Genomic DNA, 20,808 nt, shown 5'->3' with positions numbered 1-20,808 from the left:
GTGTGTGTGTGTGTGTGTGTGTGTGTGATATTAGTAACTTGAACCTAAAGGCACAGAGCGAAGCTTGTGTGTTTTTCTTTGTGTCTTTCATCACAGGCACTCTGTTTAAGCACACACACATACACATACAATTGTCCATGCATTCGATCACACACACACACACACACACACACACAGACATATGCACAGAAACACACACATTTCCACTGCCACTCTGTAGGCTGCACATTCCAACACCCATGAATATCGCAAAGCAGCAGTCTCGCACTTCTTGCCTTACGTTTGTGACTATATTTGTGCGCTTGCTGATGACCGCAGTGAGACTTTGTGCAAATATCTGCGGCCGAGCCGGAGGAGCTGCTGGTGGAGAAACAGACAGAGAGGCAGAGAGAGGCCATTGTTCAGCTCTGTGTGTTTGTGTCAGACATGACGACTGGATGAATAGCTGAAGAACCTGATTGTGAATAGTTGTAATGTGAGTCGAGCCTCTTGGAAATTGCACCTATGTGTGTGAGAATGGCACACTAGAATAATGGGAGTGAGTTTATATTTTGTCAAAAGTGAAGGAAAATGCGAAAAACTTTTTCTTCTTCTTCTTCTGTATTTGTGTGTCTCTTTCCTCAAAGCAGCAACAGGGGGCAGGGTGCTCCGAGGAGGGGAGGGTAATTGTCTCAAGGTGTGGAGAGAGCTCAGCAGGCTGATACTGTGCAGCTCTGCTCCCTGCAGTGTGTCATTGTAGTGTGTGTTTGTATGTGGCCATGATGGTGACAGACAGGTAAAAAAAAAAACTCCACTGACTGAGACCAAAAAGAGGAGGGTATAGCTGAGAGAGTATGTGAATATAAAAACAGCACAGAGGGCACATCCTATTATCTTCTAAGTAATAATGAAGACAAAAAAAAGAACTGAATTCAGGGAGTTGGGAGGAATATAAACAAACAACAGGAGAAAACAAAGAAAATAGAGAATTGTAACACACAGGAGGAGTATGAAACATAGGAAGCCACAGGCAGGACAATTTGGGAAGTCAGTGTGTGTGTGTGTGTGTGTGTGTGTGTGTGTGTGTGTGAGGGGGGGGTGTTAGAGCCCCAGTGGGGGTTTCTTCCAGAGTTCATCCTCTTGAACGAGGGAAGGAAAGGGAGGAGGAGAGGGAGGAGGGTGAGGCTGTCTCGTATACAAACTATCCAGACTCCGGGCCAGTGTGGTTTGCCTGCAGCGGAGTCGCACTTCTCTGTGACTGAAGTATCCAATAAGCTCCAGGAGGGAAGATAACTGAGTCCATTTGAACTGAATTGGAGGAATTGAATTATACATCCGCTCTTGCCAAAACCAAATGGAAAGAGAGAAAGCGAAGCTTTAAGAGACACATAAAACTCCACACAACAGAGAGACGTGGAGATGGATGACTTCTGAGAAAGACAAAGACAGGAGGATGTGTGGACTGAAACTGATCAGACTTCCACTTTAAGATTCAACTCAAGCAGGTCATAATTATCATCCCAAATTGTAAAAATATTAAATATTCATTAATGGACGCAGTTAGTGGGGCCTAATAGGGGGGCACCTTGCTGAAAACCCTCTAGATTCTTTTCTCTAAGATGCTTCTAAGTGTATATTTTTAATGACGCCCTAGCCTTATATTCCATCTATACCCCACAGCCTTTCTTTTTCTTCTTTTCTCTTTTGTAATTCTTTGTTTTATGGCTCCATAAATTACTAATAACTTCCTATTAACTTCCAGGAAGTTTCCTGGAACGTGCTATGCAATGTTGCACTAATATAGATCAATGCAGACAAGGTTCAATTGGTACACCTTCAAATTAATTTCTTCCAGTTACGAGCCTGCGCACAGCAGGTCAGATAACCATTCAGAAATGTGAAATGTGTCTACATACAAGCATACAATTCAGAATATATAAAGAATAAAGTTTACAATAACAAATGATTAATGGATTAACATTTGTCTGGGCCATTATTTCAAGGAAATTCCTCTGTAAATTAAAAGTTGCTTGTCAACACAACTAACTCAAATATCGTAACTGATACAGAAGTTTGCCTCTACTTTATCAGTATATATTGAATTTTTTTGTTTTACTTGATTGGTGCTTTATTGTACTTATTTATTCACTGTTCATTGTATCTATGGCTATGATAATACAAATAAATAAGAAAAACAAAAACAATATCCTAGCTATAGGCTTTTAATTTGGGGGAAAATAGCAGGGAATGAGTGTGTATGAGCAGTTGTATTCCTGTGGCCACTTACACAGAGAGGCATTTAATCCTCCTGTCCCTGTACAGAAACCATTGGGGAGCATCCATTTACTGGGAAAATTAGCGAACAACACCCTCACCAAATTGCCTCACTCCCAGCACCTTTTATTTTTGCCCCAACAGAGTTTGTGAGGCTGGGGTTTTTAGCTAAAGGTGGCAGAGCTGCATTGTTTGTTCCATGAAACAAAAGGGAAATTAATGCAGTAAAAGGAGGAAGAAAGAGTCAAGGAGAGGGTAGGTTAGGTGAAGAGTGTTTATTTTCATTTGCAGAATATGAAATATGAAGAGGCAAGTTGGAAAACTTGAAGGAGAAAACAGGGAGGGAAAGAAAGTTTGGTGCATGGCCAATCGGAGAGCAGGTACACACCCCCTCCGGCACTACTTCCCTCCCTCTTCTTCATCCTCGACCCCACCTCCTCACTCTGTGCTGCAGAGCATGCAGATAGTTGGTTGTGTCTGTGGTGGACTGTGAGAGGCCCAGAGAGCCGGCAAAAGGGGAGCTGAGATCAGTTACAGCAGTCAAGGCAAAGCAGGCAGGCAAGTGACCTGAACACAGAGAGGGTGAGAGTAGTTTGGCTTGCAGAGCACAAACAAGACAAGAAAGACAAGGTTTTGTCCATCCAGAGGACTTAATTTGAAAGAGACAGGACACACGGTCAAGAGGCAGAAGCAAGGGCAACTAGAGACAGACAGACAGACAGACAGAAAGGCAGGGAACACCTGGGCCAAGCAGGGCATTGACTTACTTTCAGCCACAGGAAGTTTTCTCTCAGTTTTTACCGTCACGTTCTCTCAGCTCAGCTGCAGAACAAAAGTAGAAGGCTGTAGTTGTGTTTGCTGTGATCTGAGAGGAGCATGTTTGACTGCATGGAGGCTCTGGGGCTGGCCCCGCGGCCCCTCTTTGATGTGTCCGGACAAGGCTCCTGCATGCTCACCAAGGCCGCCTCTTACTTCTCGGGCCTGGACCCCTTCGCTTGGGCTGGGACTGGCAGCGTTCAGTGTGAGTACTCCATCCTGTCCATCAGACTGGAAAAGAGCAGCTGTGTGTGTGTGTGTGTGTGTGTGTGCATGTGCATGTGCGTGTGTGCGTGTGTGTGTGTGTTCTTATCAGAGTCCTGGTTTTGTTATCATAGAGCTCTCTCCACAGGAAGAGTCAGATTCCTTTCGATTCTATGTGCCCATTCTCACCCTGCTTTCTGTTTGTTTATGTGCCTAGTGCGCTTTGTGAGAGTGAGTGAGTGAGTTGGGGAGTGCATATTTATACATCATCGTGTTTGTTTTCTTTATGAATGACTTCACATGATTGACAGCTCTGTTAAACAATTCGGGACCTGACCCGGCGATGTGTCCAGAAACCAACAACCACCGACGTCCAAACAGAAACAGCACTGACAGATTGAAGGCAAATGGGCCTTGAAGTCACACTGTTGTGATTTGGCCAATAAACTCAGACAGAGAGCTCCAGTTAGTTAGAAAGAGTTTACAAAAGATAAATGAAGACATGATTGGACTAATGACCATTTCACCATATGAGCCATCATTTACTTTGCAAAGCTCTGATTCATGTTGCTGTTTAAGGAAGTTGCTCACAGCTAGAATTAATTTTCTCCAGAGGAAAAAGTGACTGTAAGAATGAGAAGTCAATTGTGAAGAGATTAAGTGTGAACCTCTTGACATATAAGCACTCCCTGTTTCCTTACTCCACAGGCTAGACATTCTTCTGACAGCTCCTTTAAAAGACCTCAGCAGACGAGGCACACAGTGCATCAGGTATTAAGATATAGTGTTAAAAAAAAACCCACACAGGAGCAGTCACACAGACAAACACAGCGATAAAAAAAAAGATAAATGAGGAAAATATACTCTATCTGGCAGAATAATAAGCAGACCTTTTGTTATTGTCATGGAGTCCACTTTCAGACTCTTTGATTACACTTGGCTTTGTGGCTTGGAAAATCAAACATTGACTCTATCTATCTATAGAAACTGACTTGCTGAAACTCTATTCATATGTGTCACCCAGCTGAGCGCACAAATTTTCGTTTTTTCAAAGTGCATCGTCTCCGCTGTGCTCAAACGGTCGAGCACCTTAAGTCTATTTATCTTCAGTAATTATTTAGATACCAGGCCATCAAGCACTGTCAGGTCCTCAGTGCTTGCTAATGATGACGGATGAGCAGTCAGGATGACAAACACCACAGCAGGGCCTGTTTCAACTCGCTATGGAGCTTCACCAGATGCCAGCCTGACAGACAAATGTCCACAAATGTTCATTAATCATCTTTTCCTTATATGAATATCAAAATTAGCAGAACTCATCAGCATAGTTTTTATCTTACACATTAGGCTACTGCTGCTAAGACTTCAACTACAGCTGAATGGATTAGTTGACCAATTGAGTCAGAAAAAAAAAATTGCAACTGTTTTGACGTATGATTCGCTGCTTTTCTCTATTTGACATGATTGACAATGAATCATCAAAGCAATTAATGTTTTTTGGTTCTGGACTGTTGGTTGAATTTGAAAACGTCATCTTAAGTTCTGCAATGGTGCAAGAGGCATTTTTCACCATTTCTTTGATATTTCACAGACCAAATGATTAATCAGTTAGTCAGTCAATCAAATAATGGCCAGTTTAATTGATAATGAAATAACTGCTGCAGCCTAACATTAATACAGCAGCATTTTTTTTTATCTTCTGGTTGTTATTTATCAAAAGGTGGCTGATAGTATATTGTTATTTTTTCTCTCTTTTTTTTTTTTTTAAAAAAAAAACTCATTTATTCTAAGATGTTATACTTTAAATAATCCAGTCAGATTAGGAGACTCTTTAGTCTTGAGCCATTTGCCACCACAAAAATTCAAGCAAATAAATTCTACTTCAACACCTTTCTTTAGTCCCCCCCCCCCCCTTGTGAAACAAAATTTCCACCAACCCTGTGACGCTCATTATGGTCCGTGTCAACATTTTGACTTCTTTTCATTAATAAAGGTCCACATTGTGTGTTATCTCAAGAACTCCTGCATGGATGTGAGCAGCCCTCACTGGAAAGTCAATGAAAGTTCATTTTTTCATCATTGCTTTTAGTGAATGTGCACTGTTAGACACTGTGGCTCTAAATTCTGTGTCTTTTTGACATGAACTTCATGAGCTTTCTTTCCTAAATGTGTGTGTGTGTGTGTGTGTGTTAAGGGGGGTCATCTTTTCCTGTGGGTTTTTTTTTTTTATGTGAGGCAGTTCAGCACCTCTCTGCCTTCCTTTGTTTCAACGTCAGGAGGCATTAAAGGGAGCGGGGAAGTCTGTCCACTCTCTCTGTCACTGCGCGGTCGGGGGACAGTTTCTCCTCTATGTGACATTTGTTTTTCTCCTCAATTGAAGATCCCCTCTTCCTACACTTGAACCTCCGCTTCCAGTAGTGTGTGTATCAGTGTGTGTTTTCCTCCTGGCAATAATCTGTGTGTATTCTTTGCTCACACATGGCTCATCTTACACGCCTTGTGTTGTGTAACCAAGAGCGTTTAATGATTCAATTGCAATTACAAAGGGTCAATTAAGAGATTAGGCTGTGTGTAGGGGCATGGGCAGTTAAAAGAGATGAATGCTGAAAGAAGAGTGGAGGGATGAAGTTGGATTTGGGATTAACCCTACCCCCTTCCCATAACTCTTTGTATCTTGGTGTTTCAGGCCTTGAGGGGAAATGCTCTCCTCTTTATTCAGTGATAATCTCCCTTTTCTCTGACACCCTCTTCTCTTTAAATGGGTCCCTCAAAGATAGTATAACAATGCTCCTCAACCATCATATCACCACACAGGAGGAGAGCAACTAACTGTGATACAATAGGGTTGCTGTTGCTGCCTGTAGCTGATAAAGACAGAAGATATGGGCCTGATTTATGAGATAAAGACAGTAATTCTAGGGGGAGACTATGTTTGTATTTCTATTTCTCTGCTGTATTTCTTGGACTAGATGGGGCTCAGATAATTATTTTGGCTGTACCGGCACCAACATTGCTAGTCTTTTCTAAAAAATTAGGTAATTTGTGTCACTGGGTCATGAAATACTGGTTTATACTCTTGTACTCTGGATGCCTGTGGCCTGCCTCTCTCTCTCTCTCTCTCTCTCTCTCTCTCTCTCTCTTGTTGTGTCATTTGACAGTGTAATTTCTGTCACCGTGAGGCCTAAACAACCTTGACGAACCTGGAAATTCAAGTTCAGTCAGTGAACTTTTTGACCAAGAGGAGACAAGACAATAGCAATGTATCTTAAACCTGTAACCTTTTATTTTCACAGTTAACTCTTGAAATGCGGTTACCGGTTTCTATTTAGCACGAAACAAATAGCTTTTACACAGACTTTAACTCAATTGTGCAAAAGAGCGCAGCTTCGGCAAGACTCTGATTATGGCCCTAACCAGGTTATCTTACTTTAAGAACTGAGATAAACAGATCTAGATGAATTGCTAAGATTTGAAATTACACATTAGGAACTGCAAATTCGTGTTTGCACATTAGTTTGATTTGTTTTTGTGTTTTTTGCGAGTCTTGAGAGTTTGCCAGAGAAGTCACAGCAGGAACAAAAGCCAAAGCAAAGCAGATTTTCGATACACAAACAGTGGAGTGGCTAGGTGGCCAGAAAAAGAGGTTTCAGGTTACAACCTACCCTGCAAGTTAGAGGTTGCATTGAAGTGCTCTTTGAATTCATCAACACAGAAAAAAACACAATCACACTATTTCTTTCTTTCTTTCACATGGCATCAAATAAGATGTTTCAGACCACACATCCTTCTCTCCGCTCACTAAAAATATTATCAAAGAAACCATCTCATGTGATATTATTTAGTTACTGTGAATTTTTCAAACAATGTAATCAAAGTATTACTCCAACTATTCCATTATTCACAGTAATCATGATTACAGTTCGTGTGTTAACTTAGTCATACCTGTGACTTTGAACGCCCACAGAATCATCAGCTGGGAATGATCAGACGACAAAACCTTCAGGTCACGGCTAGTTGACAAGTGGATCTGATTGAGCTAAATTTCTCATTCCAAACGCATGCCCGTTCAAAACAAAGTTCAACACAGCATATTTTTACAGTTAGTCTCAGAAAAGCTTCAGGAACCGAGACAATCCCGGGCCGCTGATTGGTGACTGGTGTTCCCGAGAGAAGCTGCTCGAAACCAACATCTTGTGAGATTCAGTGAGTCATGTTTCAACTTGTCTCTGATTGCGGCGTCGCAGCTTCCAGCCCTGTCTCCACCACAGCACATTAACGTTTGGCTGAGCTTCGGCCTGTAATGATTCTGAATTATTCTTACACGTCTGTGGAACTATTTGCCAAATGTTTTACAGCATGATAAATGTTTACACACTTGTTGCAAAAATGTGGTTTATCTGACAAAAAGAGTCAAAATGGAAACTTGTAAACTTAAAAGTGAAACCAGGTACAAAAGCAGAAGTGTACCATTATACCCATTGACATGCATTACTAATAACAATACTATTTTTATACTAAAATGCTTTTAAACACCGTGCCTGATGGTTATGCTGAGGTTAGTAGCAGCAGACGTGTTTGAGAGGCCACGTTGGCTCTCTATGTTGTATTCAGGGTGCCCAGCATGAAGGTGGGAGCGGACTCTGTGGATTCAGTAATATCAAAAAAACTGGAACAAAAATAGAAAGCAGAGTTTATTGGGTGTTATAAAAAAGAAAGGCTGCATTGTATGTATGATGATGAATGGGAGGGACAAACCCAGATTTAACAACATGTCCCGTAAACGCACCCCCACGCACACTCACGCAGACCAAGCTTAACTAAGTGACCATGACAAAATAATGTACATATATTACATGAATGTTGTTTTCTAGGTTGTATCTTGAACCTCACCTTGAACTGTCGAGTTCAACTGAGACTGAATATTTGATGCTCTTTAGACCCAAATTTCTAAAATACATCTGAAATTGCAGGATTAGATTGACAACTGTGTACGAGTTCACAGGTTTGAGGACATGTCCAGGATTTCTGTTTTTCTAAGTTGTGCAAATGTGTGTGCGCCTTTGTGCGCCGTTTCTTGCGTTTGTGTGTGTGTGTGTGTGTGCCTCTTTTTTAAGTGTTTGTTTGCTGCTGTTTTTATTGAGCCATCTCCTGGACAGTAGCCTGGTTTTCACAGCCTTTCCTTTAAAAGGCGCTGCCAATGACAGGAAGGACTCCTCCTCCTGCCAGGGCAGGAAGGCAGGAGAGGACAGAGGGGGGAAGAGGGTTATTAGTGAGGGTTGAGCTGGGGGGAGGGCAGGGGACGCTGGTATTGAACTTAGAACAGCTGATGAAAAGGATTGTCACTCAGATCTCCCCCCTTCTCCTCCCTGCTGTCATGGTAATTACTCGCTCAACATATTTGAGGTCGTAGCTTCCCCTCACTGTTTGTCTGTCCATGAATTATAACAGAGGACAGTGAGCTTTTAAGAGCATGAGCATGCATTTTAAAACCAAGAATATAAACCATGCTGCGCAATCAGAGTTTAATTTACAAGTCCCATTAAGTTTTCCCTTTAAAATTGACTCGACAAAGGCATTTTATGTGTTCTGGCTATTTGTTGATGAATTTATATTTCTTCCAGTGTTTTCTTCCTCTTCTCTCCTCACAATCTTTCCGTTAGTGTTGTCGCACTGACACTGAAAACCCTCACACACAGCCCAGCTGACCTGTGGCCTTATGCAGCAGCCCACACACACATATTCACATGTTCACGCACATTCCACAGTATGCTGCCGAACATTTTGTGAAGCAAGAAGTTATGTAAAAACCAAATTTGCCATCCGAATTAATGTTTTGAGGATTCAGGCTTAAAGAAATGAGTCAAAGTTTTTACTGTATTTTTGCATTTATCTGAGTCATGAAAGTATTTATCAAATTCCTGGTTTGGCTCAACAACAAAACAGATGATAGATTCGAACAGGCCTCAGCTTTATCCTCCACCCCTCTCCAGCATGAGGCTCTTTGGAGCCCTCAGGCCAAAGTCTAGTTCAATGAAATGTGTGATGTTGGCAGCTTGAGCCAGGATGAAGGCCCTATGGGCCATATGTCACACTGCGTCGACCACACGGCCACTCCAGGAGGAATGAAAAAAACACCTTCAATATCAGCGTAAAACAAACCACATGCTTACCCTGCTCGTGTCTTTGTGTTCTGTATTCAAGCGAAAGGATTCAAACAACTGCAGGCTGATGACACATGGTGTCGGTCACTGTTTTGATTGTCATGCACGTGTCAGTACAGAGTGACAGATCAGTTCTGTCTCGCTGAAACATCATCTTCCTCACTCCAGATCATCTGTGCCAAACACACACAGACACTCGGCTGCTCTGGCTCCTAAAAGAGGTTCACTTTCATGTGTAAATAATTTCACGTGCATACTCTGGAAAGTACTGTAGCTGTTCTTAGCAGCTTTGGAGTTTTGTAAATAAGTAAATTATACTCAGCACTGTCAGTATGCAGACCAAACTACGTTGACTTTAGAGTGTGCTGTTGATTACACTATTTTCCCACAATGCAATGCACAAAGAAATCTGATTGGTGCTAGTTGTAAGACATCTCTTGGCAGATCTCAGACAAGAAAACAACAAAAAAATACATTTTGCTCTGTTAAGTTTAATTGGCATTGTCACTCTGAAGTCAGTTTTATGATATTGTTTTCTTTTTTTGAATGTAATGGTTGTCTGTCTTGATTAATTGTGAACTAACTGCATGAAGTATCCTATAAACCATTAATATAAAATATACTGCATAATTACAATTAGTGTTTAGCATGGATTTGGGACACAGTTCGTCTCAGGGCCGAAGTTTTCTTTCTCGTGCTTCAAGACTGTCAGACATCAGAGCTGATAAGGAAGGTGTCTGCTTTCAGAGGGGCTTCTGTTGTCTAAACAGAGATGTGTTGATCTGACAACAAACACTGAGTACATGGCGGAGGAAGAAGGTGGGAAAGACACAGAAACATGAGAAGGTGAAGTAATATTAAGGAATACTGCTGTACAATCACTTGGGTGAGGGCCCTGCAGAAGATTTTTCTTTGTCTTCTTCCATTATTATATTTATAGTCTGGGTTGTGTGTGAAGCTGTGCATAGGAGGTGTATGCAGCCATCTGATGGGGCTGATTCACATGAGCCGTCTTGTCTCCTCCGTGTCCAGTAGAGGTGTGCTGATTGATGTTGTGACTCACTGAGGGGTGAGTTGTAGGTTACGAAGAGACAGGTATTTTTTTCATGCCAAGGCTCCGAGGCTGAGCTCAGTTCAGGGCGATGACAGCTGCAGACAGTTTTTGGCTCCTCGCTTTCTTTCTCCACACCAGGTAAAGTCTCTCCACCCCTCCCTCCCTCCTTCTGCCTTCACCCAGTGTCTCTCACCCTGTCTCTCTCCGTCATGTTTCTGGGAGTCACGTCCCTCCTCACCCGCTCTCAGACAGTGTCAGTCACTACCTCTCTCCTGGCGCCAGATGCAGCTTCTCGGTTTCAATGGGAGCTATTTTTCCACTTGTTCTCTCTGCGCCACTTTTACATTGTCAGTGTTACTATATAAACAGAAAACAGTGATCAGGTTACACTGCCATTCATTCAGCTCCGCCCCTTCTACCTCCATCTCCTACACCTGGGCTCTAATGCCCCCAAACTGAATACATAATAGTGTTTACCCCCTGCTTAACAAGCAGCTCCTTGTTTACTCATAAACTTGTGTGAAACCTGATCCTTTCTCCTGCATACCTCCATGTCTTTTCTGGAAAAAAAAAGTATATGAGAAAAGCAGAAATGATCGTATCGCAATGTTCTCTGTCTGAGCAGATTAATCGTCAGTGAACTACGAATGTTTCCATTAGAGCTGTAAGTAACTACTAACAATTTAGTTTATCAGAAAATTGTAAAAAATTGTTTTCAAATTGTTTATTTTGTCTGACTAACAATCCAAAGCTCAAATATGTTCAATTTACTACCACAGTAGACAAAGAAAAGCAGCAAATCCTGAGAAAAAAAGTGAGAAACGAGAAGCGAGGGGCTCAGTGCATTCTTGAAGCCTTGGGTCACATAGCAGATAAAACAATTGCTGTTTTTTTTTTCTCAATGCATCACAGCTGAGTGTGTGTGCTGTTGGGCCTGTTGTTGCTTATTTCTGGCTGCTCCCTTTTTCCCCCTTTTCTTTCTTATTGTTAGAAAATAACAGTCTGTGTACATGATTTTCTTCGCTCACAGCTGGAATCAAGGAATGTTTGGCACATTTAAATAACTTAAAAGTAATTCATCATTAAATTTAGCCTTTGTTTTTTTGTCGAACTGCTGCCTGATGAATTGTTTCAAGTCTAATTACCGTGACGTTTCCAGTTACATTCATCTCTAGACTGCCAGCTGTTTGCTATAGTCTCAATGTGGGAAATAGCAGGAACTATTTAATGTCATGTTGCTGTAACAGATCAATGTTTTTTGGATTACAATGTGTCAGAAATATTTTCTGGGCACAAGTTAGAAATGACATTAATATGGTAAAAGCCCACTGTGGGGACTCTTAAACAACAGAAATGTTCAAATTTATGCACGTGTCGTCAAAAAAATGAATGGCCACTGGTGTTTAGTGATCCCACTTGGTGTGTTTTGTGTTTCCATTTCAGTTTGTTCTCGCTAAGAGTAACAGACGCCCCAGTGACTAATATCCACACTTCTATTAAAGAATCACACACTTGCATTCCACTGTGTTAAGGTCAATGTAAACGAAATGTTGATCCAGTCAGAAATAATATTTCCCAATTTGTTGTCAGTCGTGATTCATTGTCATATTTGAAGACATTCCTGGATTTTAAAACAAGCTGCTGGTCGTGTAGTTAGTAACAGCCTTCTTCAGTCAAGGTCAAAGTTAAATGGTCAGGATTTTATTTAACCTCTCAGCCACTGGGAAGTTTCTGTCCTCGGGCTCACCTCTGTCTTTCCCTTTCTTTCTCTTTTCATTTTTCCCCTCTCTGTTTTTATTAGATTATTCCTTTGTGCCTTTGCCTCACTGTTTTTTGAAACCTTACCACTCTTGTTAATGACAAGCTGTGGGTTCAGGTTGGGGTTGCAGCGGTGGGGAAGGGGCCACATTTGGTTCAGTCCTGTGCTATCCATTGAAGGTGACAGGAGGGGCTGTGACTTTGGGTTTTTGACCCCAGATTCTTTATTTTTACTAGGAAGGGATCCAAGGATGGAGCTGTTGATGTGAATAGCTGCCCAAGGTGACTGGATCCCAATAAAGAGGCCGTCAGCCTGGCCGGGGGCCTCCTTCCCATCCCAGACACAACCTTTATAGGGCCGCTTATGAGCCTGGGCAACTATTAAACCCTGCCCAGCCTGCACTAAGGAATTTAGGGCCAGGAAACAAGGGAGTGGGGGTGGGAATGGGCAGAGGGAGGTGAAGTTGGGGTGACTGAAGGTGAAAGTTGAAAGGCACGTTCGAAGGAATCTGGTTGTTCTTTAGTCATCACCTTCAAATGTGTACCAGGCGTGTTGGAGTTTCACTTTTTTTTTTTTTACTCTTTTATTTGAGGTTAAGGAGGTTTTAATCAGCTGGATGTAATTGTCACCGCCTCAGTTTGACACTGTTTGTCTTGACCGTTTTCATTTGCAGCAGTTGAATGACTTTGCCTGTGGCCAGCAAATGGTGTTATACAGTGTGCCATTTTCTTTAGCGAGACAGTGAGAAGGAACAGAGGGAGACAGCCGTGTCTCATAAACATCCCGCCTCTGTTTGTTCACATGGGGCTGGAGGTATATAGGCAGGTCTGGTTGGACGGCCTTTCAAATAAAAATGTGAGCTTGTGCGTGTGCGCACGTGCACACAAACACACACTCACACAGATACAAAAATTCAGATGTCAGTCGAAAAGTCAACAGAGGTATGCTGCTCTCCCCCACTCACCAGTAAATGGAGAAGCCAATCAAATCTCAGCTGCCAATCAGCATTTTATCAGCAGGGCCATCTGGCCATCAGCTAATTGTGTCTCTTTTAAGTCCCTGTCAATCAGCAGTGCCCCCCCCCCTCCCTTTTCTCTTAAAAATGTCTGCCTTTGAGCTCGCCTTCTGGCTCCAAGGGGTGGCTTGCATGGGGTTGGGGGTTGTTTGTTGGCTGCTCTCTCTTAATCAGTTGTTGTATTGGCTTTCATCATAGTTTCAAAGACTTTAAGAACTTATGTAAACAAGATCCTCTGATATAATAAGAGCCCTTAAATGTTTCTTTTTTTTTTTCCCTTTCTCTCTCTGCAGCGGTGGAGACCCAGAGCACCAGCTCAGAGGAGATGGTGCCCAGCTCTCCTTCTCCTCCCCCTCCGCCTCGTGTCTACAAGCCGTGCTTTGTGTGCCAGGACAAGTCGTCAGGTTATCACTATGGAGTGAGCTCCTGTGAGGGCTGCAAGGTAAATGAAGCCAGAGTTTACAGGACATGTATGAAATGAGCAGCTGACGTCCACTGAAACGAAGGCCAGAGTGAGAACCTGATGTTCAGCTAAAGCCTGACAGATGTCAGCACTGCACAGCTGTAATGTTTGCTTTTGTGAAGCTGCCCTCTACTGTATCCTCACTAATACTGCACACGATTACTGCAACAGGGCTAAATAATGTGCTGTAGATTTAGAGCAGGGGTGTCCAAACTTTTTTCACTGAGCGCCACATACAGAAAAACATACAAAGGGCTGGGCCACTCACTAGAAGTGAGCTATATTGCTAACTTTAATCCACTAGAGGTGATGTATATCGCCTCACCTCTAGTGGATTAAAGTTGGCAAAATCAATCAAATGTATTTTGATTGATAACTGAATATGATTCAAGAAAAAAAAAAACAGCCTTTTCATTAGTGGGCTTTCATTTATTAGTTGTGGTACAAGCTGGTCTTTGCCTTGTAGGCTCTTGTTCAGGGTGTTAAGGTGATCAGTGAGATCCACTAAAAATGCCAACCAGAGAGGGTCACTGAGCTCATGAAGAGTCCTTCTCTCTTCAGAACTGGTTCATTTCTGATCTCAGGGAATAAAACCTGTGCAGCACAGAGCCACGACTTAGCCAGCGCACATGAGCATGGTAGAGCAGCCTTACCTCCACTTTCTTCCTCCTCGGCGGACACCGTAGGGGCCAGTCCTTTGCGCTCACCTGTCCCAGCTGGAGCCCCATCCCGTCGTACCTCCACACAGCTCGTCCCATTTAAGTCCCATCATGCCAACTGCATCTGGCACAGCTTCAAAAACATCCTCACCCGTCGTGGTGCTCTTTAGACTGCTAACATCAAGCAGCTCCTCCTGCTCTCATATCGGACACCGCGTCTGAAACTTTCTACACTAACTTGCTCTCTTATGTTTCTTTAATTCTGCCATTTTGGGTCACCTGTAGCAGGTTTCTTCTTCGATTACTCATTGTATAGAGAAGCTGCCTCGTTCAAGACAGTTACTCCACCTAGCGGTGAGACTAAGAAGTACAATACAGTCCAGCGCAAGTTCCATGTGTGGGCCGTGTTGCAATACATTTTTAGAATTTCCTGCGGGCCAATGAAAATTGGACCACTGGCCGTAGTTTGGACACCCCTGATTTAGAGCTTCTTAAATAAACATTGAACTTTAGAAGAGTTTTTTGCACTTGAAGTATTATAGACAGACACCAATAAATGGTCTTTCTCAGTTAAGAAAGACGGTTCAGTCTATGTGAACTTTTTTAAAACCAAATCACCATCAATCAACAATTAGACAAATTTTGACTTGACAATGGCCCTTTATGAAAAGTCAGAGGATAGCCAAAGTGATTACAATTCCTCATGAAGTGGCCATGAATGTACAAATTTCTTGGCAGTTCACTAAAAACCACAAATGTCAACCTCACTGTGGTGCTTCAGGAAAAGTCAGGTGTTGATCAGATCAGACAGGATACATTGTCTGGGAAGCGTGAATATCTGTAAAGAAATCCATGGCAATTCATCCAATGTTTGTTGAGATTTTTTTAATCTGACCAACCAACATTACCACCCCTGGAGCCATGCCCCCCCAGCAATCCTGTTGTGAATTGTTATTGAGACCATTTTTTCCATTCATGAAGCAGTGCACCAGATATTTTCTTTTATTGGTTTCAGGGTTTCTTTCGGCGCAGTATCCAGAAGAACATGGTGTATACCTGCCACAGAGACAAGAACTGTCAGATCAACAAAGTGACCCGTAACCGCTGCCAGTACTGTCGGCTGCAGAAGTGCTTTGAGGTCGGCATGTCCAAAGAAGGTGAGAGGAAAATATGGACCTCACTCATTTGCTGATAGAATAATACTTCAAAATCACTGTCAAGAAAAAGCTATGGGGGAGTTTTAAGTGTGTCATCTTGTGCCTTTCCTTGTAGCGGTGCGTAACGACAGGAACAAAAAGAAGAAGGATGTGAAAGAGGAAGTGGTGCTGCCAGAGAACTATGAGCTCAGTGGAGAACTGGAGGAGCTGGTTAACAAAGTTAGCAAAGCTCACCAAGAGACCTTTCCATCTCTGTGCCAATTAGGAAAATACACCACAGTGAGTTTCTTTTAGTTTTTTTTTCTTTATGCATAGTCGCATCCACGCCGGAACACTCGCAGTCCACTCAAGCATTAGCTCACCGCTTTGCCAAAAGGACAAACACAGTATGGACTCTGCACAGCCACACAGACAAAAGTGTCCCTCTTTCTCTCTCCCAGAATTCAAGTGCTGACCACAGAGTACAGCTGGACTTGGGCCTGTGGGATAAGTTCAGTGAGCTGTCCACTAAGTGCATTATAAAGATTGTGGAGTTTGCCAAGCGGCTTCCAGGCTTCACCACGCTCACCATCGCTGACCAGATCACCCTCCTCAAATCTGCATGTCTGGACATCCTGGTACCAACCACATGCTCCTTTTACTGCTAGTCTTTAACTGACTTTCACCCCTTCCACCTCCTTAACGCTTTATCATTTGTCACGCTGCTTAACTTGTCAATATGAACAGCTCCTGAAAAATTTAAAAGTAATTCTTAATGGCTGAAGTGATTTTTGTTTGGACTGAATTTCATCCTCATGTTACTAACTGTCTACTTCTTTTTTTCCTTCGTCTCTACCTTGTGATGTTCATCTTAGATGCTGAGGATATGCACTCGCTACACCCCAGAACAGGACACGATGACGTTTTCAGATGGCCTGACTCTCAACAGGACCCAGATGCATAATGCAGGCTTTGGCCCACTCACAGACCTGGTGTTTGCCTTTGCTGGCCAGCTGCTGCCTTTGGAGATGGACGACACAGAGACAGGCCTGCTCAGTGCCATCTGCCTCATCTGTGGAGGTAAGGTTGCACCTACTAGCATGCTGGCATTAGCTTACAGCACTGACAAGTTTGTCTCATTGTTTTGCAATTCCCTCACTATCCATTTTGCCAGTTATTTTACCAACCATTTCCTCATTTCTTTCTCGCATTGTTTCAGACCGCATGGATCTGGAGGAACCACAGAAGGTGGACAAGTTGCAGGAGCCGCTGCTAGAGGCTCTGAAGATCTACACCCGCCGCAGACGCCCGAACAAGCCTCACATGTTTCCCCGCATGCTGATGAAAGTCACAGACCTCCGAGGAATCAGCACCAAAGGTCAGATGAGGTTTTACACGTCATGGCTACAGATTAGAAGAAGGGCTGGGTATCAAATACTATATACTATTCAGTTTGTTTGTAGCAGTACTGAGTAGCAACAGTTGCGAGGGGCTGAAAGTTGACGGGTAATGCCTGGTCAAATTAGTTTTTTTGTTTTGCTTAACCAGCTAAAATCCTTTAGCCATTACTTTTGTCAACACAACATTTAACATAGTTTTAGTATCAGTATCTAAACTCAAGTAGCATAATGCCACTAGTGTCAAAACAATTCAACAAATGCTTTATTTAGGAGAGGATTGGTAAAAATTCCTTGATTGATGAGAAATCAAAATGATTTCATATAATTGCATCCTAAGTATCATGTATGCAAAATATGTTGGTCAGGAAGAGTATACCATCATCTGCATATATGAAGAACATGGCAGTAAAGAGGAATTTATTCCTGAAATGGGATGTAACCTGTCAGTTAGTGGTTCCTTTAAAAAGTGAAACATGGAAATAAACGCTAACTATTATATAAATTTACGTGTGCGTGTGTGTTTGCATGCCTGTAGGTGCAGAAAGAGCCATCACACTGAAGACGGAGATCCCAGGCCCCATGCCTCCACTGATCAGGGAGATGCTGGAGAACCCCGAGGCCTTTGAAGACAGCAGTGACTCAGGGGACAGCGCTGCAGCCGCTCCTCCTGCCATCCAAGCCATCAAACAAGAGGAAAAGGCCACTGAGTCGGCCGTTGAGGAGGAAGAGGAAGAGGAAGAGGACGACTACTGGGATGAGGAGAAAGAGCGAGGGGCGGACAGTGACGGGGAGTCGTGGGGGGAGGCGGCAGCGGGTGTGCAAAAGAAAGGTGTAACTGGGAAAACACAGTGAGAAAGACACAGTGATGCTGCTTCCTCCTTCAGATCACTGAGCCCTCGCTCATCAATATCCCCTCCCAGAAACCTCACAGAATTAGGCTCTTATACAACAACAGTTGCATACAGCACATATTAACATATACTGTACATGTTGACTGAAAGGCAAATGCATTAAATTCAGTATAGGCAGCAATGAGTGGGACAAGCAAAAGCACTAAATGTCAGTGGGCTGAGGAGGGCGCCATGAAAAATCACTGTGCCAAAATGAGACTGTCTAAAAAATATTTCAAGTGTTTCGTCCACCCAAAAGGGGAACAAGAGGTGGTGGACAAAAGAAAATGCACTCCTCCACTATCTATAAGGGCTATGCTTTGTATAAAATTGATGGTAAAAATACATTGCAACAATAGAACTCTATGTGGTGTCCGTTTGCTGCAAATGTCTTCCCACAATTCCTTTTATTACTATTCAGAGATATGCTACTTATTTTTTTAATTGTATGGTTTTTCTAAGCATGTACACATTCTGCTCTTTCCTTATGCCTGTGTGTGGAACTCTGTTGCTTTTTTTGTATATTTTTCACTCAGTCCTGCTCATATTTGACTGGACATAATGTGTTTGTTGTTTTGTTTTTTTAATGCCTTTTAAGCTTTATTTGTATGCATTTCTGCTTTATTGGACACAGTGAAAAGCAATAGCAAAGACAGTAAAGAGAGCAATAGCAAAGAGGGAGCAGGTCATGAGCAGGACTCAAACTCACAATGTGATAAGCACATGGTATGATGATCTCTGATGGGTAAAACATCTGAAAGAGACTGAGAGGGAGATGACTTCAACTGTAATAGCTCTGGTACTTGTGATGTACGACTAAGAAAGAATGCGAAACAAAAGAGGCAGTATATCTCCACAATTCAACGAAAATACACACTTACTTATAGTAAGTAAAAAATAGACTAAACAATCTGCAGGGTAGATTTAATGTCATCACATAATCTCAGGTTGATTCTGTCAGGACCATCTCTCACCTGTCTATACAGTATTTTAAGAAAAGTGTTGGTGTGAGTTCTCCAACATAACGCCCCAATCTTCCACAAGCATTCTTCTCACTCCAAGGACTAAGGATTATTAAAAATTAAAGTCGTTGGCCATGCTGTGCATGCCCTCAGTACAGCAACCAGGTACAGTTAAGCCATAATACTTTCATTTTGTAAGCATGAGCACAGAATCATCCAAACAGACTTAACCCTTCAAAGCAGTTTACTTCACAGGAAACCTCAGGTGTGCGTTTATGTGTGTGTGTGTGTGTGTGTTTAAGTGTGTGACTGAGACCATTTACCAATTCACAGAGCAATGTTGTGCAGATGTGATCTCACTTGTCACTGCCATAATCCACAGTAAGACCAATTATTAGTCCTTTTTTTTAAAAGATGCACATAAAATAAGGGTTGTAGCAAAAAGACTAATCTCACTGTAAGACTTCTGGTGGACATTAGGAGTCTGATCTCGATGCAAACTGACCAACTATCACGTGATCTTTTGTAAGTGAGGTTGCAACCGTCCAACATAATTGACGACAAAACAAAAGCTTGGCATTGGGTGACCTGTGTGCTGCAGCACAGGAGTTTCAAATGATGTGTGTTCATGTGTGCTGTATCTAATGAGTGATGCAAAACATGAATTTTGTAAAATAAATACTTAATAATTTGTTTTTTTTATTGAGACTATACAGCTTTTCTTATGCAAGATGTATAAAATTGTCAGTATTTGTGTAATGAAAGGTAATGTGAGACTTAACTGAACTCCTTAATCAATGTAAGGGAAAAGATTCTCCATCAGCATGTTGTTCTCAGTGGTACAAAACATTGCAGCAGTGCAGCTGCAAGATATTTTTGATGTAGTCTATCGATATGAGGGATCAACTGAGATTCAAAGACGAGGGCAGTGAGTGATATTTGAAGAAAAAGGACTCTGGGTGTCTCATAATCACACATGGAGACATTTACTCCCAGAATGAAGCAGAGAAAGAGAAGATTTGGAGGATATGAGCAGAAAACAGATGACCACTGTGGACACACACCAGCAATGACCATGTGCACACGTTCGTCACACACATGGTCTTTAGCACCAGATGTGAAGCCATCAAGGACAGAAGTTGATCCAAGAATTAAACAAATAACACTGACGCCATGATGATGTTTTTTATGACTGTGATTTGAAACATCAGACTGAGGTAAAAAACAAGCATTATCATCAATCATATCATCCTCACACATACACACACACACACACACACACACAGAGTTAATATTTTGCACACCATCAGCCAATTCTACATCCTTTGTTCTTTAGTATTTAAAGATGTTTCTACAACACATAACCTTGATTTTTCAGAATAAATAGTTCTCCTCCTGTCTGTTTTCTTGAATTTGAGCTGGTGCAATAGATAAGCCATTGGAAGAGGTCACAAAGGCCTCCGCTGTATTTGTAAGTGGAAAAAAAAAAAAAGACCAAAGACAGATATTACATCACATTTGGACAAAAACAATTCTATTAAGCTTATCCATGTAAGATATATTCACTTTGCATTGTGCGATAGAGGAGATTTCATGATTTCGAATTATTTTTGAAGCTGGAACCATCTTTTCTCTGTTACAGTTTGTTGTTGCGTGTTTTTTCTAATTGATGTCTTACTTATTATAAACACAGTCTTCATAGTGTGCAAATAACTTGTCTTCATGTTCAGGGATTCAGACACCTCATGAGATTTATTTCAATTGGACTTAAACCAAAACAGCTCTGATTCACACAGACACACACGGAAAAACAAAGACTGAGCTGAACTGTTCTTGTTTTTACATTTTTATTTGTGCTAGTTTGTCACTTGTTGTTTGCTATTTTTATTTTGTTGTTGTCTTTCTTGTATTTTGATAAAAGCGCTTTTTGTTCTCAGACCTTCCAGCGTCCAGATGTCTCCTTCTTTGCCATCACTTTACACACACAGAAAGTCTTTGGATGGGGATGCAACCACAAATGTGTTTAATACTGTAGC

General features: G+C 42.0%; 1 protein-coding gene across 1 annotated transcript; it reads left to right on the top strand.

Annotated features, from left to right (window-relative positions):
- Positions 1–3,015: 3,015 nt before the first annotated feature.
- On the top strand, positions 3,016–19,474 carry LOC139208215 (retinoic acid receptor gamma-A-like). The gene is made up of 8 exons (XM_070837824.1): positions 3,016–3,274; positions 13,556–13,704; positions 15,400–15,541; positions 15,657–15,820; positions 15,982–16,158; positions 16,396–16,600; positions 16,740–16,898; positions 17,456–19,474. Exons 1-8 carry the CDS (start codon positions 3,130–3,132, stop codon positions 17,770–17,772), a joined length of 1,458 nt encoding a protein of 485 aa, XP_070693925.1. The 5' UTR covers positions 3,016–3,129; the 3' UTR covers positions 17,773–19,474.
- Positions 19,475–20,808: the final 1,334 nt, after the last annotated feature.

This window comes from Pempheris klunzingeri, chromosome 2, assembly GCF_042242105.1.
Source record: "Pempheris klunzingeri isolate RE-2024b chromosome 2, fPemKlu1.hap1, whole genome shotgun sequence".
Taxonomy (NCBI): domain Eukaryota; kingdom Metazoa; phylum Chordata; class Actinopteri; order Acropomatiformes; family Pempheridae; genus Pempheris; species Pempheris klunzingeri.
This window is presented reverse-complemented; position numbering and strand designations above follow the sequence as displayed.